At 48.4% G+C, this 27,735-nt stretch overlaps 1 protein-coding gene across 3 annotated transcripts in view; it reads left to right on the forward strand.

The window, feature by feature from the left end:
* Positions 1–27,735, forward strand: part of PRRC2C (proline rich coiled-coil 2C) — a 1,200,196-nt gene that overhangs the window by 898,809 nt on the left and 273,652 nt on the right. For all 3 annotated transcript variants that reach the window (XM_086955980.1, XM_086955997.1, XM_086955989.1), the window contains exon 26: positions 5,343–5,464. In XM_086955980.1, the coding sequence (XP_086812106.1) occupies positions 5,343–5,464 (122 nt within the window). The remainder of the gene's footprint in view (positions 1–5,342; positions 5,465–27,735) is intronic.

Here is a 27,735-nt window from a genome sequence, read left to right on the forward strand (position 1 = left end):
ATAAGAACGTGACCAGACGTCATCGCCTGGCACCGGGTGCCCCTGCCTTTTAAAAGACTCCCCCCAACTCCGTAGAGCCTGGTCATCCAAGCCTCCACTTCCCAAAGTGCATTCCCTACCGCCCTGTCGAATAAGGAATCTAAGAAGCTGGAACAGTTTGGCAAGAAACTGTTTTCCTCTGCCAGCTTGGGGTTTCGGTCGGTGAACACCTCATGGGCCGTTCCCAAGCTGTGCTTGAGGGGAAAGATGCCACGAAGTTCTCCATCCGGTGTGGACTGGACACCGCGGACTCACTGTGCAGGACAATTTCCACCACAGTGGCCCTCCGTCCTCATGCCTGGTTACGGTCCACAGGGTTCTCAGGGGATGTTCAGAGTTCCCTTATGGACATGCCTTTTGATGGTACCCACCTTTTTGGCGATAAGGCAGATAGTGTGCTGGAGCGTTTTATGGACTCCCGGGCTACGTCCATGTCCACATCTGCTTTTCGTTCCTTTCGTGGCCACGGAAGGGGCGCCCAGACACGTTCGTTCAGCCAGAAGCATGCGCAGAACCAACCTCCGCGCCGCCGCGGACATGGTTTCTGCCGCGGCAGGACAGGGGGCCAGAGTGTGAGACAGTCCACTTCTGCTCCTGCAGCATCCGCCTCTAAACCTTCCTAGTCCAAGCTTTGGGGTGCACCCATGTCGATGTGTGGCAGGATTCGCCATCACCTCCTCCACTGGCGTTCTGTCTCTTCGGACAAGTGGGTGCTGCAAACCGTCCAAAGGGGCTACTCCCTGCCCTTCGAGTCTGCCCCCCCCCCCCCCCCCCCCCCCCCCCCCCCCCAGCCATGCCACCTCAGTTCCACCGCATGTCGGGGGATCCCTTTGAGCTTCTCCAACAGGATGTCAGGGCCCTCTTGGCAAAGGGGGCCATTGAGCGCGTTACTGGGCCAGAAGCAGGACGTGGTTGTTCTCACTACTTTCTGATCCCCAAGGAGAAAGGGGGTCTGCATCCTATCTTGGACCTCAGGAACGTCAACCGCTTCCTCCGGAAGGAAAGGTTCAAGATGTTGACTCTGGCTCAGGTCTTGGCTGCCCTTGACCCTGGAGACTGAATGGTAGCGTTGGACTTGCAGGACTCACATTTTCATATCCCCGTCTTGCAGGCCCACCGGCGTTACCTGCGGTTCATGGTAGGCCAAGAGCACTTTGTTTGCCGTGCTCCCCTTCTGCCTTACCAGTACCCCTTGGGCGTTCACAAAAGTGTTGCCGGTGGTCGCAGCTCATCTGCTCAAATCAGGGGTTTCAGTCTTTCTCTATCTCGACGACTGGCTGTTGAAGGCGGGTTCGGCCCACGCATTCGTCTCCCACCTCCAGACTCCTGTATTTGCTGGGATTCTCCATCAACGTGCCGAAGTCACACCTGAGTCCCTCTCAGAAGCTCCCCTCAATCAGAGTGGTTCTGGATTCGACGCTGTTTTGGGATTATCCTCCCGAGCAGGAAGTCTGGATATTCAGGCTATGATTCCGATCTTTCAGCCTCTATCAAGGGTTTCAGTCAGGATGACCCTCCGGTTCCTAGGCCTGATGGCCTCCTGCATCCTGCTAGTGCAACATGCCAGATGGCATATGCAGGCTCTGCAGTAGGACCTGAAGTTCCAGTGGGCACAACATCAGGACAACCTGTCTGATCATGTCCAGATCTTGGAGGGCACTGCACAACAAATTCAGTGGTGGCTCACAAATCGCGATTGGCTCAATGGCAGATCCCTCTCCCTTCCCCAACCGGAGCACACAGTGGTTACGGTTGTGTCCCTCCTGAGATGGGGCGGCCACTTGGGAGAGGCGGAGATCAGAGGCCTCTCGTCTCTGGCGGAGTCCCGACTCCATATCAATCTTTTGGAGCTTCGGGCGATCGACTTGCAATGAAAGCATTCTTTCCCTTTGTCCGGGGAAGTGTACTGCAGGTGTTCACGAACAACACCACCACCATGTGGTATTGCAACAAACAGGGCGGGGTGGCGCATGGACCCTATGTCAGGAGGCTCTGCGCCTCTGGACATGACTGGAGCATCAAGGCATCACCTTGGTGGTTCAACACCTGGCAGGTGCTCTGAATGGCAGATCTCTTTCTGCAGTTGAGTGAGTCTTGGTTAGATCTATTCGCCACCGAAGATAATGCGCAATGTCATCAGTTCTGCACGTTGGAATTTCCAAGGCGGCACTCGCTCAGCGACGCTTTTCGTCATGAGTGAAGCTGCGGTCTATTTTACTCCTTTCCGCCTATACCACTTCTGCCCAGAGTGCTGAAGAAGATTCGGCGCAACCGGGCCCAAGTGATCCTTGTGGCTCCGGATTGGGCACGAAGATACTGGTATCCTGAGCTACTCAGCATGGCGATCGATCCCCGATCCGACTGCCTCTTCGGGAGGATCTTCTGTCTTTAGCAGCAGGGGACGATCCTCCACCCGAACAGGTCCAGCCTCCACCTCCAAGCGTGGAGATTTAGCTGCAACAGTTGACAGCTTTCGATCTTCCTCCCAAAGTCTGTGATGTCATTCTGGCAGCCAGGTGTTCCTCCACTAAGACTGTATACGCCTGCAGGTGGAACAAGTTTGTGGCATGGTGCACAGCGAAAGCTGTGGATCCCCTTTCTGCCCCTCTTTCCAAAGTTATGTTCCTTCTCTCTTTGGCCCAGCAGGGCTCTGCTCTGGGCATTATCAAAGGTGATCTTTCGGCCATCTCCGCCGTTATACGGCTTCCTGATCAGCCTTCTCTTTTTAAGTCCCCGCGTCCTCAAAGACATTACACACACGTTTCCTCCCATGCCTTTCATAATGCCTCAATGGGACTTGCATCTTGTTTTGACCCATCCGATGTGTGCTACCTTTGAGCCTCTTCATAACTGTCCTTTACGTCTTCTTACTCTAAAGACTGCTTTCCTGGTAGCTATCATCCCTTCCAGAAGAGGGAGTGCGCTCCGGGCTCTTTCTTCTAAGTCTCCTTTCCTTTCTGTTCATCCTGACAAGGTGTTTTTAAGGACCCGTCCTTCTTTCTTGCCAAAGGTTGTCACGCCCTTCCACATCGGGCATACCATCACTTTGCCCCCTTCTTTCTGCCGCCTCATCCTTCATTGAGGAAGAGAGGCTCCACCCTCTGGACCCAAAACGTGTGCTCTCGTTCTATCGGACCCCACACAACAGTTCAGGGTGGATGAGCAACTTTTTTTTGGCTACGTGGGCGCCAATAAAGTTCGGGCCGTGCACAAACGAACCATCTCTCGGTGGGTCGTTCTGTGCATCAAAGCATGTTACTTATTGGATAAGTAGGAGCCTCCTGTTGGGCTGCGTGCCCATTCTACCAGGGCCACGGCAGACACTACTGCCTTGGGATGCGTCGTTCCCTTGCAGGACATTTGTCAGGCAGCTAAGTGGGCCTCGCTGCACACGCTTACTAAGCATTACTGCCTTGACAGTCCAGTCCGGAGAGCCGGCTTCTTTGGCCGTGTTCTCCATGACTTTCTGGTGTAATCTTGTTTGCAGACCCACCACTGGGGTTGGTACTACTGGGGTATCTATTCTAAGGTAAGGAATCTATCACTAACGTGTCTCTTTCAGATGCACAAGTTACTACTTGTGTAACGATATTTCTGTAAGAGACATTAGTTAGTGATAGATTCTTTACCGCCCCACCCATCCTCCCCGTTCTGCTTACTGATTTCGAGGGTTAAGGTCATCCCTTTCAGGGCCCTAGTTTCATGACACCAGTGGCCAGTTTCTTGCATAGCTCTGCGTTCCGGGCATTGAAAGTCGTGTACAGAACTGACGTCAGCGAGCCTGGGTGGCGCCTAAGTAGTCTCAGTGACGTCATCTCGGTGCATACAACGCCAGCGACTAACGCGGAGCCGTGCGACGCCACCTTCCGACACGCAGGAGTTCTGCTGACGAAAAACTTTCCGGATGCGCGGATGCCTGTGGCTATTCTAAGGTAAAGAATCTATCACTAACTAATGTCTCTTACAGATATATCGTTACACAAGGGATGTATGTCATGACATCGCATAGTAATACCACGCGTGCCATTACAACGTGGGTATTACGCAATGTCAATGACATCGCATGCCATTAAATCACATACTTTTACCACAAGTATGCCTTTACCACGCATGCCATTACAACGCAAAGGCATGCGTGGTAAAACAGTACTCGTAGTTAAAGTTGGCAAGGTAAGTGACATCCCTACACAACACACTACTCCCACCCCTACACTTCCCCAAACCAAAAACACTACAACACTGCCCACACTACTCCCACCCCTACACTACCCTAAAACACTACTACACTACAAGACTACCTACACTACAACACTACCCGCACTACTCCAACCCCTACACTACCCAAAACCCTAAAACGCTACAACACTACACTAAACACTAAAACACTACTACACTACCCTAAAACACTACACAAACACTACTATACTACTCAAAACCCTAAAACACTACACTACCCTAAAACGCTTCACTACACAAACACTACAACACTACCCTAAACCCTAAAACACTACACAAACACTACTACACTACCCTAAACACTCAAAATACTACACTACCCTAAACAATACACTACACAAACACTACTACACTACCCTAAAATGTAAAACACTACACTACCCTAAACCCTAAAACACTACACAAACACTATTACACTACCCTAACACTATTACACTAGCCTAAAGCACTACACTACACAAACACTACTACACTACCCTAAAACCTAAATCTCTACAACAGTACCCTAAACCCTAATACACTACACTAAACAAACACTACACTAAAACAAACACAGATATTTTTTTTAAAAACACACCTACGTTAAAACACTACTTTTACACTACCCTAAACCCTACAAAAGTAACCCCAAGCTCAAACCCTCTTACCTCTCGCCTCTCCAGCGTCGCAGTCTCTGCTCCCAGTTGGTGCACGTCGTTGTGAGGAAACAGCCTATGTTTCCTTACGACATAGATAGCCGCCCACATTACATCGCATGTGTTGTAAAAGCGCATGCAATGTAATGGTATGCGTGGTTTTTACCACACGTAACATAGCATGCGTTGTAATGCATGCATTGTAATGCATGCGTTGTAATGCATGCAATGTAATAGCAACGCGTGGTAAAAACCGCATTGTAATAGCTGTTCCCCTTACCCAAGTAGTAACTTGTGCGTTTCAAACTTTGAACAAGGACTTTCGCTGCTTAGTATAGTTTTGAGTTATTTCGGTGACCATCTTTCATAAGTGTAACATTTCCAACATAAGACATTTGTAAGAGAACGTGTTCCTTTCTTGAATTTTTTTAGGTCCAGGTGCACAGATACCAGCATTCTACATGGACACAAGCCACCTGTTCAACACCCAGCATGCACGCTTGGGTCCTCCATCACTTGCCCAACAACAAGGCTTTCAACCTGGACTATCACAGGTGCTGTATCCCAATGTTTGTATCTTTCCACAATACTGTATTTCACAAATTCACAGATAGTTTCACACAGGATTACTTGCCTAGAATTCCTATTTCTGGTGAGTTGTCACTTCAGTGAGATTTTTTGTTTTTCAAATATTTTTAGGTTTAAATGTTTTTGTTGCTATTACTTAGAACCTGTCTTGAAAACATTAGATAACCTCCTTCTAATAAAATTCAAGTCAGTTGGCAAAGCTGTTATGAACCAAGTTACAACACAATCTAAAAATACTCGCCCATTGAATTCTACACAGTAAGTAAAAGCTCTGTTCTTCATGTAGGGACCCATTCTGTTATCCCTCTCCTGACATTTTAACAGATTTAAAAAATATATGTATATATCTATTCTACTTCACTGATGTGTAAACTTAACAAGCGGTGTGATCACATTCAGTATGATCACTATTCTCAAAAGAACCTTATCCACTGTTAAATCTTTCATGGCTTTGCTTGCTTGAATTATTCCTAATCATTGGGTTGTCATCCTTGTCTGTTAACATTGCACTGTGTACAGACACTAAAATTCGAAACTACCTATAGTCTATCCACCTAATTAGGACTCTGTACTCTGGCCAGTGAAGTGGCTTCACCTTCTTTGAGGCTCCCACTGCTGCAAATTAACGTTGGAGCTCTGCTCTTTAATATTTTTCAGCATTTTTGGTGAATAGTTCATGTGTATCTATATTCCCTCACTCTCCAGCTGAAAATGGTAAACCTACTTTTACCTTTTTATGACTTGTTAGGTTGAGCCTGAGTCAGCACGCATGCGCTGCTCTGAGAGACTTCTTGTGGTGAAGTATAGAAGAGAAGCTCCGCCGACTCCCTCGCCCATATTTATCATTGGCTTATGTCATTGTCCTTCGAAAAGGCTGGTTTGCGAGTTGTTGTTAGGGTTGTTAGTCCCTCCTTGGTACCGCCTTGTCTACACTTGAAAACACCCATGGCAACTGGCCCCTTTACTTTGGATGCGACTCAGTAATGCCTTATTTGATCTGTAAGCACTCTTTATTTTAATGGGTTTCTCCTACTGCAAGCACAACATAATTTTCAGCGCGCAATGCCCACTTTCACTTTCAAGCAGCCCTGGACAACAGGGGGCGCTGCTTTGACTTGAAATAGGTCTCACATTTACAAGAGTTTGAGCTATTGTCATTGTGAGAAGGTGGCCTGATATGCAGTGCTCACTATTCTAGTGAACACTATGTATCAGTCCAGCAACCCTGATTGATGATTGGTTGTAAGTCAACCTTATAGACCAGCTATCCTAGTAGCATGGATACGAGCAGTCTAAGGCTAAAGACTCGAGAGGGCGTGTTAAGCCAGCTGTTTACCACACATATACCCCTTGAACACCAAGTGAAAGGACACCACACAAGTGTTATGAAAATAAACAGTTATTTATTAAAGATCACAACAGCCCTGTACTCTTTATGAGGACAGGGTACTAAGCACAAACCAAAAACTCTTACAAAAATACTTAAGTTAGCACAGTATATACAAATGCCCGAGGGGCACGGAAAACCATATACTCTGAAAGTGGAATGCGAAATTCCTAGCAGGTAAGTACAGTACTAATAGCTTTTGGAATCGCTAGGACTTGACTAGGGAATCGTTAGATTACTTCTAGGAGGCCTAGGGGACTCGGGTGCAGTGTGTGCACTCTCACGCGAGATGCGGACAAAAGTCTATGGTAGCTAGGAAGTAGAAAGTTAGTGTTCTCGGGCGAACCCGACCTGGTAGGGAGAAAACGAAAGTAGATTCTGACCCTTGGATAGTGAGGCTATGCTCGGGCACCGAAATGCCGAAGTTACCTAGCCCAGGGGCTGCAGCTGCATAGGTCTGAAAAGACGTCGGGAATCCTCGTAGACGGACCAGGAGCCGGAAGAAAAGATGCTGGCCGGTGACCAGTGAAGAAAGTTCAGTTGGATCCAAGCCTGGATCTCGAAGATAGATGACACCTGAAAGCAGAGGGGACCAAGTTCGAGACTACTAGCCAGTAGTCAGTGGGCACCAGGAGGGCACCGGATGGTAGCCACCTCGACAAGGTGAGTGGGTGACGCTTGAGCTCGAAGATCTCATGGACCAGGAGGCGTTGTCGGCGACCAGGATGGAGGATCGAGCTGTCCCACGAAGATAGAAGCTGTCGGCGTCGCTGGACCCAGGATTGGGCAACAAAGCCTTGGCAAATTCAAGCCCACGCGGTGGACTCAAAATGGCGTCTGGAGTGGACCAGGAGGGTCCGGGGTGCCTCTCTTCAAGAAGGAAGCAAGGGCCAGTCTGGAGCAACCAGACCAGCAGTCGTGAAGTCGTCGGGCGTCGTTCAGAAGGCCACAAGCCAGCCGGCTAGTAGCCAAACAACGCGGTGCACAGCAAACAGCAGAAGGGCCCCACGCAGATCGTGGAGATGCAGGGAGGCTGACCTTGGGTGCTGGAGCTGCGCAGGGTCGGGGCTTCTCGGACCCCAAAGCACTCACCAGTGGAGGACACGGTGGGCTTGCAGTAAAGATGTCGTGCAGTCTTGGCGATCGTCGGTCCCTCGAGGTCTCGTCGCACTCACGGTTCTCAGCTTGGCTGTAGAGGTGAGTAGAGGTCAGAGGTGCCAGGGAAGCCGGGTCTCGTCGAGCTGGGTCGTCGGATTCGTGATGAAGGACTTGCAGCAGACCGCAGTGTTCTTTAGGATGGTGCCCGCTTGATGCAGGGTGACTACTCCTTAGCCACAAGGGAGAATCTTGAAGAAGAAATCGTGAAGTCCTTTCGAAGAAAGTGGTATCTTGATTCCAAAGATGATCTAATTTGAACAGGGGGCCCGCTCCTATCTTTATACTAAAAAAAGGGGGCTGACCCGGTGACTAGGTCCTGCCTATGGGTGGGACCAGGAGGGGGGTGGTTACACCCCTCTCCCCTGCCGGACTTCCCCAGGCCAGGGGCTGGTGTGCCCCTGGAACTGGTTCTGACTGGCCTATGCGTAGTGAGCACCGGGGTGCCACTCAGCAGTCACCTTCCTGAAAAGCCCTGCCTACCCAGGATACACAAAACCATGTCTGGGACGGTGCTAGCACCGCCCCGGACAGGAAACCCTTTGTCCAGGCCTCCCTCGCTGGAAGGACTCCCAGCAGCAGGAGGTCAGACTCGTGTCTGTGGTGGCAGCATCCATTTTGTGGAGCTGAGGCTTCAGTTAACTTTAACCGGGGTTCACAGTTACATACATGTCGTGTCCCTCTAGAAGGGTGGAATGCTAACCCCGTCGCCAGAATTGGCGAGGGGTTAGTATTCCAATTCGTATGACACCTTACTCGACATGTTTTGATAAAGCAATACCAAAGATAGCATTTAACCGCGAGGATTATAATGCACTTAAGAGTATATGGTATGCGCTATCATGGAACAGCTATTAGGACTTGATTCCGCAAGCTGCAGACAGGCTCAGCTCATGCCAGAGCACCATCTCACACGATTCCAAGCACTCTGCCTTCAGGATTGTCAAGGCCTGCCATAGGAGTGACTGATAGGAATCTGTGTGTCCATTTTAGGGTTAGGTATAGGTATACTACACCTACAGCAAAGGGTGATTACACGACTTTGCCCCAGCTGTCATGCAGCCAGTTGTGTCAAATTTAGGAGGCCAGCCAGGGGTGGCATAATACATGCTGCAGCCCCTGGCAGCCCTGGGTACACCTATGCCCTGAGTTACAGGGTCTGATAAGGTGGCCCAGTACCAATTGGTAATGTACCTAGGGTACATGGAATCCATTTTTAAGAGAGAGCAGTAGGCCTGGGGTCCTGATTGGCAGGGTCCCAGGTCGACTATGTCCAAAACCAGCTAAAACACAGGGCAAAAAGTCGGGGGCAACCATAGTCAGGATGTACCTTCCTACAGTCATTGTAAATAAAAATAGCTTATCCCCTTGACCGCTGCGGTAATTCTGCCGCAGCTGTGGGGGGGGGGTCACGCTGCTCCGCCATGCTTGTGACGGAACCACTCAGTCACGAGCCACGGGTGTGTTGTGCTCATGACGGAGTGGTTCTGTCCACTCATTAATTCATCCGCGCAGGCGCGGAATTGATGCAGCGTGGGCGGAGCGGCTGCGGCGTGACGGAACCACTCGGTCATTAGCACAGCGCGCCCATGGCTCGTGACGGTGGTTCCGTCACGAGCACGGAATGGTTTTAACTCTCGTACATGCAAGATCTATTGTATGGCAAATGTTAGTTAGGTAAGCCCTTGGAGTACCTCCTGGGAAACATCTTCCAAAGGCAACATTTCTCTACAGGGCTTGCATCTACTCTGGGCCAGGTGGATCTAAATCGATGAAACACACAAAGAATGTTTGTATTACCTTAAAAAATATGAACATGTGCCTAAGTTGGTCAACTTTTGTAATTTTTGTTGCATTAAAACTTGCAAGATCAAGCAGGAGGGACTTTTTGCTTCAAGTTAAATCTCCAGAGAAGGCCTTAGTGAACACTGCCCTCCAGCTGATAAATCTGAATGCGAAGAACCTAAAATGTGATCTCATGCTGGACTTGGATACCCCCCTTCCCTACATACTTTTGTGACTACCTTTCAGTCTTCTGTGCCTGCTTCCAAGCTATAGGTATGTTTTACGTAGCTTGCCCCTTAAGAAGACCAAACATCGAGGGCCTCTGGACGCTTTATTGATTGCTGGTCTTGCTTACAGGCTTGGAAACAAACACCCATTAACTGCATGGGTTCTATAGTCTATGGTCATTGCCTTGCCTTCACTGACAAAGTACCACTCTGTCAAGAAGCAACATTATGCTGGCAACAGCAGCATTGTCTTTTATACTAAGCTCTGTCACTACTGACTTGCAGTTTTGTCTATCACAATTATCCCTGATCTGCCTTCCAGCTAAGGAGATGAAGAGTGCTGTGATGATGAAGCCAATGATGACGGGGCTGGAAGTCTGGTGCTAATCTTTACCATTGGTGACCACTGTCAAATGGGACCTAAAGCATGAGGTTCCCATAAATTGGATATCCAGTATGTATCTGGTGAGTCTGAAGATAAGGACATCTTCTTGGATACAGGCTCCACTTCCGGAACAACCTGGAATTTCACACCCACTCATGATATATTCAAGAGATTGTTCTTTACACAATGAGACGTGATTTACAGTACACTTCTGCCTCCTTTCAGCTGTCTTCTCATGAAATGCTCAAAACTCCCAACCCCTTTCAGCTGTGTCCAGGTCATGTGCTAACTGAAGGAACACAGTACTCATCAATCAGTCTCCCACAACTAGCTCCATCGCTGCCAAGTTCTTCATCTCCACAACACGCACCTCCTGCAGAGTCTGTAGCCTTTATTCTTCCACAAGCTTGCATGGCTGGTCATCACAAATGCCCAGCTGCAGAAATGGAGGAGCAGGTTCTACGCACTAGTAGCTCCTTATTTGATCATTGCCTGCGCATTCAGTATGCTACACCTTTGCTGTCAAAGAATATTGCAAGAGTCTTGTGCTGATTTGTCATTTATCTCCATTTACGTGATACTTACATTTCAGACTCCGGAGCATATATTATATTTATATATACACAGAAAAACCATAGGTTTCAGGGACATTATAGTTAGTTGGACGTTTGACTCCTATAAAACCAGAGAAATTCGCCAGTTAGAACTAGTTGAGCTAACTATAACTTGCGCGCCCGCAATGCACTTTTGATGAAGTCCCATATTACATCACTCATGACATGGTCAGTGACATCACTGATGACATCACTCATGACATCATCCAGTGAATGTGTGTTTCTGTAAAGTTCAAATATTTTTCATATATATCTATGCCAAGGTGTATTGAAGAATGAGTGGATTTACGAGTGCCTGAATGGACTATTTAGTAGGTGCGTGACTGTATAAGTGAGTGATTGAACATGTCTTATTGAATACATAGGTTAGTGACTAAACTGTGTGAAACTGTCTTAGTCTCTCAGTTGGTGTGTAAGTGGCTGCAGGGGTTGGTGAGTGTAGGAAGGTGGTTTTTTGACTATGGTTACCCCAGATTTTTTGCCTAGTGTTTAGCTATTTGTCGACTTAGTTGGCCTGGGATCCTGCTAATCAGGGCCCCAGGCTTTCTGCTCTCAATGTAAAATGGACTCCATGTACTTTAGGTACATCTCCAATTGGATATTGGGTCACCTTATGAGCCCCTGTACAGTGTACTATAGGTACCCAGGGCATTGGTGTATCCAAGGCCTACCAGGAGCTGCAGCATGTATTATGCCACCCCTGGCTGGCCATCCAAACTGACACAATTGGCTGATCACTCAGCTGGGGCACGGTCGTGTAATCACCCCTTGCTTAGGTATAGTATTCCTATACCTACTTATATATAGACACATAGTAACCTTTAAGTCACTCCTATGGCAGGCCTTAACAATCCTGGATGTAGAGTGCTTGGTTGTGTGCGAGATGGTGCTCTAGCATGAGCTGAACCTGTCTGCAGATTTCGGAACCATGTCCTTATAGCTGTTCTATGATCTCGCCATACCATACACTCTTAAGTGCATTATAATCCTCGCGGTTAATGCTAACTTTGGTTTGGCTTTATCCAAACATATCGTGTAAGGTGTCATACGAATTGGAATACTACCCCCTCGCCAATTCTGGCGACGGGGGTAGCATTCAACCCTTCTAGAGGGGGAAGACATGTTGTTGCGGACTAACTCGGTTAAAGTTAACCAGAGCCCCAGCGTCACAAAATGGACGCTGCTGCCACTGACACAAGTCTGACCTCCTGCTGCTGGGAGTCCTTCCAGTCACGGAGGTTTGGACAATAGGTTTCCTGCCTGGGGAGGTGCGAGCACCACCCCAGACAGGACTTTGTGTATTGGGACAGGGTGGGCTGAACAGAATGAGACACTGCCTGGGGCACACTAGGAGCTCCATGCATACCCCAGTTGAAACCGTTTGCTGGGGCGCCCTAGCTCTGGCGCGAAACTGGACAAAGGAGAGGGGGTGTAACCACCCCCCCCATCTGGTCCCACCCACAGGAGGGACCTAGTCAGTAACCCAGCCCCTTTTAGTTGTATAAAGGTAGGAGCGGAGTCCTGAGACTTTAGATTAGATCCTGACTGAAACCCGAAACGAAACTCTGGACCTGCGACATTCTGCTGAAGACTGAAGAATCTCCCTTGTGGCCAAGGAGTGACCACCCTGGGCAACCAGGCACAACCCAGCAAATCAACGGCTTGCTTTGTCGACTTTGCCGCCGGGACACGAGCACAGAGCCTAACAAGACCCAGCCCTCTCTGACCCTCGCTTCACGACTGCAGCATAGCTGAGATCCGTGGAGGCGATGAGACACGTGGGACCGGACATCTTGAAAAGCCTGTAACTTGCTACCTGTGCAGCTCCTGAGGCACCTTCGAAGCTGTGCACTGGGGATTGAGAAGCCCCAATCCCAAGCTCCATCTGTGACGAAGATCAGCCCCCCACACTCCACGAGTTCTGCGTGGGGCCCTCCTCCATTTGTTCTGCTCGATGCGTTGTCCGGTTGCTGGCCCGTTGGCTAGTAGCCTCTGTGACGACAATCCTTTTGAACCACCTCGCTGGTCTGGTTGCTCCAGACTGGCCCTTGTTTCCCTGCAAAGGTGAAGCACCTCAGACCTTGCTGGTCTGCACCAGAAGCCTTTGTTGTATCCTGCGTGGGTTGCCTTTACCAAGGCTTGTCGATTCCAATCCAGAAGTCGACCCCTCCATCTGCGAGAACCTTTGTGGGAAAGCCCGTCTCCAGCACCTGGTCGTCGTCGTCGACGCCTCCTGGTCCACGTGGCTGCCAAGACAAGCTTCAAGACAGCACCTGATTGCTCCTCGACATCGTCTGGTTCCTTCCTGGTTCCACCCGGTCACTGGCTAGTGACCCAGACTCTGTCCCCTCTGCTTTCAGGTCCTCTTCATCCTTGGATCCACCCGGACATCTTCCTCCTGGTCGCCTGCAGCTTCTTTCTTCAGGTCTCCATAGGCTCCAATGACGAAACCCGACACATCTTCACACCTATGCACCCGCCGTCCGTGGGTGAGGTAACACGAGTACTTCGGTGCTCCCAAGGGTATTGGCTATCCAAGTGCCTAAGTCTCTAGTTGTTTCCTCCTAGCTCAACCGGAAGTGTCCTAAATCCTTCTATATCTAACTTCTAAGTTCCCATTGACTTTGCATTGAATCCTGCGTGTGTGTAAAGACACTGCACGCGCCGCCTGTGGGCGTCCTACTTCTAAACTATTGTTGAGATAGTGTAGCCCCAGCAACTCCCTAGGCCTTTTCTTTTCTCGTGACGTGGTACTTATACCACTTCTTAATATATGGTTTGCTTCGCCCGAGGGCCTAACTGTAAATTGTGTAACTTAAGGTATAATAACTAAGTGTCTTGTTATGTGCTTTGGCCTCTGACCTCATAAAGAGTTCAGAGGAGTGTTAGAAATAAATACATATATATTTTATATATATCCTGTGTGCTGTCTTTTAATTTGATATTCAAGGGGTTACATATGGTAAAACAGCTGGCTTTACATGCCCTCAAAAATCTTTTAGCCTAAGACTGTTCTGTCCACGCTACCACTAGGATAGCTGGTCTATAAGGTTGACTTACAACCATCACCATAAGGGTATTTTGGACTGGTGCAAGGTGATCACTAGAATAGTGAACACCATATACCAGGCCAACTTCTCACAGTGAGTAGCTACATAACTGTCTATATGGGTTATTGATTTGTATGGGTGCCTGAGTGTTTGGGTCGGTGGGGGGGTGACTATGCACAGATCTCTCAGTGGGTGATTAAAAGTGCATCTGGGAAAGCCTAAATGGGTGAGTAAGTGTGTGTATGGGTATGTTGGTGAGTGAATCAACGTATCAGTGGTATATGTGTGAGTAACTACATAAGTTTTAAGGCCGTATATGTGAGTGTTGGAGTATATAAATGACTATATGTGAGAGTAAGTTATTTAAAAAGTGGGTGTATGTGAGAAAGTGCCATCTTTCTTGCCTTGGTATGCCTCCACGTTTTTTCTGAACTGCTTATGTGCTTTGAGTAAGTGTGCCCTGTGTTCCTGCCAATCAGGTACCCAGGGCACGAGAGGGCATCTTTCGATGGGTTCTATGGCCCCGCCTTCGGGCTCGGCTACGGACATTACTATTGAGCCGCACCCTGCAAAATCGAACCCGGAAGTGAAACAAACAGTCTCGACGCAAGCTAAAGCACTGGTGCCCCCCTCGAAACCGAAAGTGCGCATTACTTTGGTCGGATCGAAGGCCTCGGAGCCGTCGGCACCGACGAAGCAGAAGGGTGTTGTTGATCCGAAGACACAGGTCAAGGGCGTCGAGATGAAGTCTGCCACGCCGAAGACAAAGGTCAAGGTGATCGAGCCGAGTAAATCGGCGCCGAAGGCGGTCGACACCAGCAAAGGACTCGGTGATCCGAAGGTTCTCGAGACTCCACGTCAACATGACAAGGCCAAGAGCGGCGCAACCCACGAGTCCACATCTAGTGGTGCCTCGAAGGATCCCGTCGACTCGGCGCGGCCGTCCGCCGCTTTCTCCAAGCAGGTGGCGGACTCCCTCAAGCGCATCAAGGAGAGGGCCTCGACTGTCGGCCCGAAAGAAACTCCACCTTCGAAGCCTGTCGAGAAACCTCACAAGGCGTCCACGCCAATTCACTTCACGTTGCCGCCGAAAGTGGCGCCGAAGGCTTTTGCCCCTAGGATGGGCGCCGGCGTGCCCTCGGTGCCGAAGTCGACAACAGTGGTCCCAACCTTGAAGCATCGACAATCTTCGTTGGAAAATCAACAAGAACACTTTATCGATGCCGAATCGGGCAGGTTTTCCCTCCATAAACAGAAAATTGCCCCGGAACAGCCAATGCAGTCCTACAAAATTCCTTTGAAGAAAAATGTTTTCCACTTCAACTCCTGTTCTTGTGGAACCCCTTTCTCCACATGGCCATGATGTCTCGCCCACTTACTCTGACGTGGACGCTGGGGAAGGTGATGATGAGGATGAGTACAGCTATCCTGTCTACACAGACCCTGAAGATACCAATGAACCCTGGGCAGCGGGTGCTGACCCAAGTGATCTTCACTCTGCCCCTGACACTCAACTCTATACTGTAAAAACGTCACCTACTGAGGATTCTGCGGCGTTTAATGCCCTCATTGAACGGGCGGCTAAAAATCATGACGTCCAGCTCCATGCTGACCCCATTGATGTGGACTTTCTTTTTGACACCTTTTCCATCTCAGAAAAAACTGTCAAGACTATGCCAATGTTGAAGGGTGTCTTAAAACATGCTGGGGAGATCTTTAAAGAGCCTACCAGAGCCAGGGTGATAAACCCGAGGATTGAGAAGAAGTATAAGCCAGCGCCTTCTGACCCTACTTACATCAAGGGACAGTTACCTTTGAACTCTCTTGTTGTTTCAAATGCCCGGAAGAGGGCTAATTCTAAAACAACGGGTGATGCTCCTCCCCCAGATAAAGAATCAAAGGTGTTTGAGGCATCAGGGAAAAGGGTGGCAGCTCAAGCGGCCAATATCTGGCGCATTTCAAATACACAAGCACTTCTAGCGAGGTATTACAGGGCACACTATGACACACTGGAGACCCTGTTGCAGCACCTGCCAGACGAATACAAGGAGGCTGCTGAGATGCTCATCCAAGAGGGGAAGCTAATATCCAATGCTTCTATTAAACGTGCACTGGACTCGGCAGACACAGCGGCCAGAGCTGTCAACACTAGCCTCATGCTGAGACGACATGCCTGGCTTAGAATCTCAGGATTTAAGCCGGAGGTACAAACCACCATTCTTAATCACAGTAAACCCTGATCATCTGTTTGGCCCAGAGGTGGACACCACCTTGGAGAAGTTAAAGAAGGACCCTGAAACTGCTAAGTCCATGGGGGCCTTGCAGTCCCAGCAATTCAGGGGTGGTTCTTTTCGTCGCTCAAGCACTAGAGGGGTTTTCAGAGGTTAGCTCTCCCAAACCACGCAGTACTAAAAGGCAACACACAGTCCACATACACCAAACAAAGTCGAGGTGGATATCGTGGAAACCGCGCCAAAGGCAGGGGTCGTGGAAACAACAACTCCAGATCCTCTGCCACCAACAAACAGTGACGCCTTGTCACTGCCCCCCGACCACGGTCGGGGGGAGACTTCAACAGTTCCTGCCAGTCTGGAAATCCATCACCACAGATAGGTGGGTGACACAGCTCATACAGTACGGTTATTGTCTGGAGTTAACATCCACTCCACCCAACATACCCCCAAAACACCGTCCTATGTCCAACAAGCACTTGCACTTATTGCAGCAGGAGGTCGTCGTCCTGCTGCAAAAAGGGGCAATCGAGCTCGTGCCTGTGGAAGAAAGAGGCACAGGAGTTTACTCACTGTACTTCTTGATACCAAAACAGGACGGGTCCCTCAGACCCCTCAATCAGTACATTCTATCGGAGCACTTTCACATGCTGACCCTGCAGCAAGTACTCCCGTTGCTCAGTCAGGGGGATTTTCTCGCAACTTTAGATCTAAAGGATGCGTATTTTCATATTCCGCTGCACCCGTCACACAAAAAATACCTCCGGTTCACCATCCAAAACCAACATTACCAGTTCAAGGTTTTGCCTTTCGGGGTCACCACGGCACCCAGGGTGTTTACGAAGTGCCTGGCGACGGTGGCGGCGCATCTAAGGAGACAAAACATTCACGTCTACCCTTGTCTGGACGACTGGCTCATCCAGGCAAAGTCGGCCCAGCAGTGTGCCGCCCACATGTCCCACACCATTCACCTTCTTCACGATCTGGGATTCTCACTGAATTACCCAAACTCCCACCTGCAACCTGTCCACATACGGCAGTATCTGGGTGCGACGATAAAGCACAGCCAAATTCAGTGAGGGTCAGCAGCATTCAATCGCTGATACAAAAATTCAAGCCTCAACACTCGCTTCCAGCACGAGTGTTCATGCAGTTGATAGGCATGATGGCCTCCTGCATCTCCATAGTCCCGCACGCGAGACTACATATGCGTCCGCTTCAGGTGTGCTTAGCACGTCAGTGGACTCAGGCTCACGGACAGTTGAAGGACCTAGTGTTGGTGAGCGGTCGGGCATACAACTCTCTGCATTGGTGGAATCCACGAAACCTTTGCTAGGGACGACCGTTCCAAGAGCCTGTGCTACAGATCATCCTCTCCAGGGATGGGGAGCTCATGTACTCCACTACGCAGGGACTATGGACACTAGAGCAAAGGAAGATGCACATCAATGTTCTGGAACTGATGGCGATCTTCATTGCACTAAAAGCCTTCAAAGTACATCTGTGCAACAAGGTTGTGTTGATCCGGACGGACAACATGGCAGCCATGTACTACATTCAAAAGCAGGTAGGAACACACTCTCCACAGCTGTCTCATCTGGCTCAGAGCATGTGGAAGTGGGCCATTCAGAGAAACATCTTCCTCATGGCAGAACACCTCCCAGGCAAAGACAATCAGATGGCGGACCTGCTCAGCAGGTACAGCCACCAAATGCACAAGTGGGAGATACATCTATCTGTACTCCACCCGTACTTCCAAAGGTTGGGTCATCCAGAGATAGACCTGTTCGCCACAAAGGAGAACGCAAAATGCCGAAGCTTTGCCGCCAGGTTTCCACACCCACAGTCGCAAGGCAATGCGATATGGATGAACTGGTCAGGCAAATTTGTGTATGCTTTTCCCCCAGCACCTCTAATACCGCTGGTGGCACGCAAGCTGAAGTAGCACTCAATGACTCTCATCCTGGTTGCTCCAACGTGGGCTCGCCAACCATGGTACACCACGTTTCTGGAACTGTCCGTGGTACCGCATCAAAGGCTGCGCCTCACACCCAGGCTTTTGACGCAGAGCCATGGCGACATTCAGCATCCAGATCCGCAACAGCTCAACCTGGCGATCTGGCTCCTGAGGTCTTAGAGTTTGGCTACCTCAACTTACCTCCTGACTGTATGGACATCCTCTGGGAGGCAAGGAAGCCCACCACCAGAGCATGCTATGCGGCGAAGTGGAAGCGGTTTGTCATTTATTGTGCAGGCCACAACCTTAACCCGCTGGATCATCCATTCAGAACATCATTTGTTATCTCTTACATTTGTACAAATGTAATCTGGCCTACGCTTCCATTCGCATACATTTATCCTCAATGGCTGCTTACCTCCAAAACAGACAGCACCTCTCACTTTTCAGGGTGCCTGCCATCAAAGCCTTTCTGAAGGGCTCAAACGAGTCATTCCTCCGCGGACGCCCCCAGCTCCGGAGTGGAACCTCAATGTGGTCCTCACCAGGCTGATGGGTCCCCCTTTTGAACCACTGCATTCCTGCGAGCTTCAATTATTGACATGGAAAGTGGCTTTCCTTATAGCGATTACGTCGCTACGACGAGTTAGTGAACTCCAGGCACTAACTATCCAAGAGCCTTTTATTCAAATTCATTCTAACAGGGTGGTGCTTCGCACTAACCCTAAATTCCTTCCTAAGGTAGTGTCTCAGTTCCATATCATCCAGACTATAGAACTACCTGTGTTCTTCCAAAATCCAGAGTCACTGGCGGAGAGAATGCTCCACACACTTGACGTCAAAAGGGCCCTAATGTATTACATTGATAGGACCAAAGATTTTAGGAAGACTAAACAACTCTTTGTTGCCTTTGCGCCACAACACAAAGGTAACCCCATTTCCAAGGCTGGTATAGCCAGGTGGATCGTTAAATGTATTCAGATCTGCTATCTGAAAGCCAAGCGCACTCTCACTATTCCACCACGGGCCCACTCCACTCGAAAGTTGGGGGCCTCCATGGCTTTCCTTGGAAATATTCCTTTGGAAGACCTATGTAGAGCAGCCACATGGTCTACCAAACACAACTTTACAAAGCATTACTGTGTTGATGTGCACTCCAAACAGCAGGCAGCTGTAGGGCAGGCTGTTCTAAAAACACTTTTCCAAACTGCTGCAGCTGGCACGGGCGACCGCCGTTAATGGAGGGACTGCTATGTATTCTATGCAGAGATATGAATTCAGCAGCCCACATGCCTCGAACCAAATATGCTACTTACCAGTATGCATCTGTTCTTGGCATGTAGGGCTGCTGACATTCATATAGCCCGCCCTCCTCCCCGGCGCCTGTAGCAGCTGCGGCATTCACACATACTTCTAGCATGGTCATTATTCACTAAGTTTCACTCCATCTTGGCCACAATGGCTAAAAACAATCTGAGGATGGAGTCGATGCCCATGTGCACTGTAGTCCAGGGGAGGAGCCACCTATCTCGTGATACTTCAAAGACTCTTCCAGGACAACTATGTGCGATCATCCAGACCCAACACTAGGCGGCGATCTATGCACAGATATGAATGTCAGCAGCCCTACATGCCAAGAACAGATGCATACTGGTAAGTAGCATATTCGATATGTTCGAGGCATATGAGCTGCAGATTACACACTGTGCACAGATGGCCATCTAGTGTTGGGCCTGGATGTTTGCAGTTTGTTTTGTTGTAGAAAAGTCTTTGGAAGTCACGCAATAGGTGACTCCTCCTTTGGATGATACTGCGCATGGGCATCGGCTCCATCCCCAGATAGTTTTTTTCCGCCACCGGGCTCGGATATCTTTCTAGCGCTCCGTGTTGGAACCGATTTTCCTTCGGCGCCAATCCTCACCAACTTACAGAAAATCAGTTTTGAACACTTTCCCAGCCGACACTTCTCTTCAACACCGAAGATTTCGATTCCTGTCATCGTCGATGGCCTTCGGGCCTAACTAGGCCTCGACTCCAGCTCATGGAAAGGACGCCATTTAAAAAGTGTCCTCAATATGGGTCGAAGTTTCTCCACACCGACCTTCATGAAGTGTGTAACCTTTGCCTCTCCCCGGAGCACGTGGCTAGAGACTGTTCCTCTTGTGCCTCTTTCCGCTCCAAAAAGACTATCCGGGACCGAAGAGTTAGGAGAATAGCTCGATCTGGAGTTCCAATTCCAGACGACTTCTTTGAAGAAAGCGTTGACGTCCCAGAACAACACGACGTCGACAGCAACTCTGAGGCAGAAGATTCAATAGTTGAGGACATCACTCCAGCACAGCGGGTCGTAAGTAAGACCGTCAACCCCGACCCTTCCTCAACACATCCAAATAAGGCCCCGGTCACACCCTCGGGCTCGGGTGCACACAGACACACTGCTTCTACTGCCCCACTTTCGGGCCCGGCTAAGAACCTAACTAAGCCTTCAGGCGACTCGGGCTCGAGTCGGCCTTCCCAGAGTGCCACCACTGAAAAAGACAACATCACCGGCCCTGCCGGCATCCAAACCACCAGTGCCAAAGCCTACGGATACTCCTTCGGCACCGAAACCCAGGTCGGAACCAAGAAAACGCGCTTCAGATTCAAAAAGACCACCTGAACCGAAAAAACCATTGGACCCAAAAAATATACCGGAGCCGAAAAAATCATCGGAGCCCGAAAAAACCTTCGGAGCCTTGCCAAAAAAACAAAAGAAACAGCTTCGGGGCCAAAGCCACCCTCCGCACCAAAAGATCGGCCTCCTGCAGAGGACTTATTTCATCCAGACCATGCACAAAAGACTCTAGCTTAAGACCCAATCCCTGGGCTTCTAACTTTAGCTTCAAAAAAGTGACCACTGGATACACCAGCGCCAGCTCCTCATTCAAAGAAAAAGGACATGGCTTCCTCACCTTTAAGGCTTCCTTCCCCTCCTTCTCCACATATACCATCACCATCTGCTCCCTTACCACAACATTCCCCTGCATCCTCCATCATACCAGACAATGACAATAGGGATGATAGCTCTGATGATATAGGGGCTAACATAGATGATCCATCTATTCCTCCAGGCTCACCTGACCTGTGGGATGATTAGAACATCCCAGACGTCCCAAATGTCCCTCAAGATTACATATACCCCTCAAGGCCTTCCCCACCCGAAGACACTATAGGTTTTTATCCGTTGTTACACAGAGCGGCGCAAAATCATGGAGTAGATATGCATACAGACCCTGTAGATGTAGACTTTCTAATGGATCCCTTTGATAATGCACAAAGGTCCTCATCCATTTTACCAATGCTTAAAGGAGTGATTAAGCATGCTTCTGAAGTCTTTCAAGGACCCAGTCATAACTCGGGTCATTAACCCTCAAATAGAGAAAGTATAAAGCTACCCCTTCAGACCCAGCATATATTAAAGGTCCAGTACAACTAGACTCACTTGTAGTTTCTAACGCACGCAAGAGAGCAAACTCAGAAACATCAGGTCAAGCTCCCCCACCAGATAAAGAGTCTAAGCTACTTGACGCATCAGGGAAAAGAACTGCGTCTCAAGCAGCAAACATGTGGTGTATTGCCAATACACAAGCATTATTGGCCAGATATGACAGGGCACATTATGACGAATTAGAATCACTAATGCGACACTCCCTGATAAATACAAAGATAGAGCAAATGAGCTTATTCAAGATGGTAAAAATATTACAAACACCTCTTTTCGGTGTGCACTTGATGCAGCTGACACCGCCTCCAGGGCAGTTAACACCAGTGTTTTATTACGTAGACATGCCTGGCTACGCATATCGGGGTTCAAACCTGAAGTCCAAAGTGCTATACTTAATCAACACTTATTCGGACCCAATGTGGATGTATCACTTAAAAAAATGAAAAAGGATACAGATACAGCCAAATCTATGGGAGACCTGCAGTCGCAGGCTCCCAGACTTTCATTTAGCTGCTCATCTTGTCGAGGCGCAACCAGGGGATACTCTTCAGACACACCTTCTACCTCATACAAAGCCCCTACACAATCCACCTATAGTAAGGGCTACCAAGGGGAGGTTACAGGGGAAACATAATAAAGGCAGAGGTAAAAACAACAACTCTGCTCTACCCCTCCCCAATAACTCCGCGTCCCATTCCACTCCTGTCGGGAGAAGACTACAACAATACCTACTAGCCTGGGAAAACATCACATCAGACAGGTGTGTGCTTCAAATAATCCAATCAGATTACTGTCTAGAACTATCATCCACCCCCCCAAACATACCACCAAGCAGCGTCCATGTCACAAGAACATTTAACACTGCTCAGACAGGAAGTAATATCACTCCTGCAGAAAAATACAATAGAAATAGTTCCAAAGCATCAGCAAAACAAAGAAGTGTACTCCCTATATTTTCTAATCCCAAAGAAGGACGGATCTCTAAGACCTATCCTAGACCTCAGAGCTCTAAATATTTACATACAGTTGGATCATTTTCATATGGTCACACTCCAACAAGTCCTTCCACTCCTGTTACAAAACAACTTCCTTGTCACTCTAGATCTCAAGGACGCCTACTTTCACTTTCCCATCCACACAGCGCACAGAAAATATCTCCGACTTGTGCTAGACTGGCAGCACTACCAGTTCAAAGTGCTCCCATTCTGAGTCACAGCAGCGCCAAGGGTGTTTACCAAATGCCTAGCAGTAGTAGCAGCACACTTAAAAAGACAACATATTCACGTCTTCCCATACCTAGACGACTGGCTCATAAAAGCCAGCTCATACAGCCAGTGTGTCGTGGCCTAAACCATTACTTCTCTTATGACATAGTTCATATACTTTTCAAAAAAGTCCTTCAAGGCATAGAAAAGAACACTTTCTTTATTTGTATTTTCAGTGATCTATTCATTTTTTTGTATTATATCCATATTAACATTAAAATACACATCAAATATATATATATATATATATATATATATATAAAGAGCACAGGGACAGCTTCGAGGTTGCCGCTGCTCCGACGCGTTTCGGGCCAACGCCCTTCATCAAAGACCTAATCAGGTGAGTAACAGTTAGCATTCTGGGACTGGAAGTCCAAAAAGTACTACCCATGTGGGCTGCTGGAGTCTGAGTCGCACACTGGTTTTTAAAAACACGGTTTCCCAAATGCTGCACTGTCCCCGACCTCCTGTTCCACAGGCCGCTGTCATCACAACAGCAGCGGATCCGCATTCATTGCGGCGGTGCATCTCCCGAGCTGGACTTGGCCCTGAAATGTAGAAAGAAAGAGTTGCCCCATGTTTGAGACGCACCCCCAGGAGATCCGTAAGCACAGGGACAGCTTCGAGGTTGCCGCTGCTCCGACGCGTTTCGGGCCAACGCCCTTCACGCTACTATTCAACTGCTTCACGACTTGGGATTCACAGTAAATCACACCAAGTCACATCTGCAACCGTCAGACATACAACAATATCTCGGCGCTACAATCAACACCCAACTAACACTAGCCTATCCCTCTCCAAACAGGATAACAAGTGTACAAACTCTCCTGACTAAATTCAAATTGCAACATTCGCTTCCAGCTCGAGTGTTCATGCAGCTCAAAGAAATGATGGCATCTTGCATATTTATAGTACTTCACGCAAGACTGCAAATGTGTCCACTTAAAGAGTGCCTAGCACGCCAATGGCACCAGGCTCAGGGCCAATTAACAGACCTAGTGTTGGTAGACAGTCGGACTCATCGCTCTCTGCAATGATGGAGCACCAAAAACCTTTCAAAGGGCCGACCGTTCCTAGAGCCAGTTGCTCAGATAATCCTGACAGCGGACGCATCGCTCTCCGGCTAGGGAGCTCACCTACTGCATCAAGTCATGCAAGGCAGGTGGACACTGCAACAAAAGTTACTCCACATCAACCACTTGGAGTTACTAGCTGTTTTTCTAGCCCTAAAAGCATTTAAAAAACAGGTATCAGGCAAAGCTGTCTTAGTCCGCACAGACAATATGACAGCCATGTACTACATAAACAAACAAGGTGGAACACACTCTCTGCAGCTCTGTTAGCACAGCAGATATGGAGATGGGCTATACCACTAAAAATCTTCCTCTTAGCCCAACATGTTCCAGGAGTACAAAACACCATGGCAGATCTGCTAAGTCGACAGACACAGCACATCCATGAGTGGGAACTTCATCCACAAGTTCTTCAACCGTTCTTTCAAATGTGGGGACAACTTCAGATAGACCTCTTCGCAACCCACGAAAAAGCTAAATGCCCAAACTTCGCCACCAGATATCCACACCCGCTGTCCAAAGGCAATGCGATATGGATGAACTGATCCGGAAAATTTGCTTACGCTTTTCCTCCTCTCCCATTAATTCAGTTAGTGATACGCAAGCTACACCAACATTCCCTAATACTCATTCTAGTAGCTCCAACTTGGGCCACACAACCGTGGTACACCACACTGCTGCAACTACTGTTGTACTACACCAAAAAACTAAGCCTATCTCCACGTCTCTTAACACAGAACCATGGAGAGATCAGACACCCGGACACAGCTCAGCTAAACCTAGCGATCTGGCTCCTGAAGTCCTAGAGTTTGGTTATCTCAACCTTCCTCCAGAATGCATGAACGTTATTAAAGAAGCCAGACGTCCCACTACGAGAGCATGGTATGCTGCTAAGTGGAAACGATTTGTAATATACTGTCAAAACAACCACATAAATCCTTTAGATGTGTCTATTCAACACATCATAGGATACCTATTACACCTTCAAAAGTGTAATTTAGCTTACACGTCTATCAGACTACACCTTGCTGCCATTGCAGCATATTTACAAAATAGACATCTATCTCTGTTTAAAGTACCTGCTATAAAAGCTTTCTTGAAAAGACTCAAAAGAATAATCCCTCCCAGAACGCCACCTTCACCAGTGTGGAACTTAAACATTATTCTTACACGGTTAATGGGACCTCCCTTTGAACCGTTATATAAATGTGAATTGCAATTCTTAACTTGGAAAGTAGCTTTCTTAGTAGCTATTACTTCTCTCAGAAGAGTCCGTGAACTACAAGCATTTACTATTCAAGAACCCTTTTTGTAAATGCATCATAACAAAGTGGTTCTATGCACTAATCCTAAATTCCTTCCAAAAGTCATTTCATCTAAATCAATCTGTTCAACTGCCCGTTTTTATCACGCAGGCACAGTCGCAGAAAGAGTTCTACACACCTTAGACGTCAAAAGAGCATTACTGTACTACATCGAAATGACACAAACTTTTCGTAAAACTAAACAACTTTTTGTGTGTTTTTCACCACCACATAAAGGTAACCCCATATCAAAATCTGGGATAGCTAGTTGGATTGTTAAATGCATACAAATATGTTACCAGAAAGCCAAACGTACGTTAACAATTCCTCCAAAAGCCCATTCTACAAGAAAAATAGGGGCTTCAATGTCATTCTTAGGGAACATTTCCTTAGATGATATATGCAAAGCAGCTACATGGTATACACTGCACACATTCACAAAACATAATTGTGTAGATGTGCAAACTAAACAACAAGCCACTGTGGGCCAGGCTGTACTAAAAACTGTTTCAAACTACTGCAATTAATACTGGTGGTGGCCGCTAGGTGTGGGTACTGCTATACAATCTATGCACAGTGTGTAATCTGCAGCTCATATGCCTCGAACGGAAAATGCTACTTACCAGTATGCATCTGTTCTTGGCATGTAGAGCTGCAGAGTTGCACACGCCCACCTGCCTCCCCGGCTACCTATATCTGTTCCAGTATTATCTTAATTAGATACAAATCACATGGACATCACTACTTCTTGTACAGCTCCATCACTTCCCTAATGGCAAAAAACTATCTGGGGATGAAGCCGATGCCCATGCGCAGTATCATCCAAAGGTCACCTATCCCATGACTTCCAAAGTCTTTTCTACAACAAAACAAACTGTAAACATCCGGGCCCAACACTAGGTGGCCATCTATGCACAGTGTGTAACTCTGCAGCTCTACATGCCAAGAACAGATGCATACTGGTAAGTAGCATTTTCTTTTCTCAAAATCACGTCGGGTGCAGTCTCCTTACGCGCTGGGTGCGCGATTGCCATGTGACCATAAAAAAGCATTTCATTAGTTTATAACATTTCCCATTGTAACAGTTGGAAAACACCTCCCATTTTAGTCAATCTCTCTCCTGCATTTGATGACACACCTCTTCTGCTTGGAGAGCTTTTTTCTAAACTTTTTGCTACGTACACATATCTTACACTACACACAACATGCAACCATGTTCTTCATCAATATTCATGGTCTGTAAAGTGATAACCATACACCTAAAAGTTACATAACCGAGGTTTTCTCCACTACCAGAGGTAACCTGGTCGCATACGCTGTCCACAGCACAATGTAATGTGGTATGGCCCAGGGGCAGTATCATGCATAGATAATGAACACAATGACCCAGATAGATAGTGAAGTGGGTACAAGCATGTATGCTCGACAACTTTTTATTACCAGGGTCACATATCCAGTGACGTCTGTGCTGGATTTGCGTGGGGTGAGTGTACAACAGCCCTCAGGAAATAGTTGCTAACATCAACTACAACAGGATCTAAATGCCCCTCTTTCTGAGGTTCTCCTCTTCCTTCTTTCTCTTGCCCAGCAGGGCTCTGCTCTGGCCACTATCAAGGGCTACCTTTCTGCCCTTTCAGCCTTCCTAAGGCTACCTGATCAGCCTTCTTTGTTCAAGTCTCGCATTGTAAACAGATTCTTAAAGGGCATCACTCATATGTTCCCTCCTGTTCCTTTTGTGATGCCCCAGTGGGACTTGAACCTGGTTCTAACTTACTTAATGTGCGCTCCCTTTGATCCGCTTCATAACTGTCCTCTCCGTCTTCTTACACTTAAGACCGCTTTCCTGGTTGCCATCACCTCTGCCAGGAGAGTGAGTGAGCGAGCTCCAGGCTCTTTCCTCTAGACCTCCTTTCCTTTCCGTCCATCCGGACAAGGTTGTGTTGCGGACAAAACCCTCTTTCCTGCCCAAGGTAGTCACAGCCTTCCACATCGGGCAGTCTATCACCTTGCCCACCTTCTCTTTACGCATCCCTCGAAAGAGGAAGAGAGGCTCCACCGTCTGGACCCAAAACGTGCACTCTCTTACTATCTGGATCGCACACACCAGTCCAGGACGGGTGGTTCACAAGCGAACCATTTCTCGGTGGATCGTGTTGTGCATCCAAGCGTGTTATTCTTTGGCTAAGAAGGAACCTCCTGTTGGGCTGAGGGCCCACTCCACTCGGCAACTACTACTGCCCTGGGCCGAGGAGTCCCCTTGCAGGACATTTGTCAGGCAGGTACGTGGGCCTCGTTGCACACGTTCGCAAGACACTACTGC

The sequence above is a fragment of the Lissotriton vulgaris genome, chromosome 1_1 (assembly GCF_964263255.1).
Source record: "Lissotriton vulgaris chromosome 1_1, aLisVul1.2, whole genome shotgun sequence".
NCBI lineage: Eukaryota > Metazoa > Chordata > Amphibia > Caudata > Salamandridae > Lissotriton > Lissotriton vulgaris.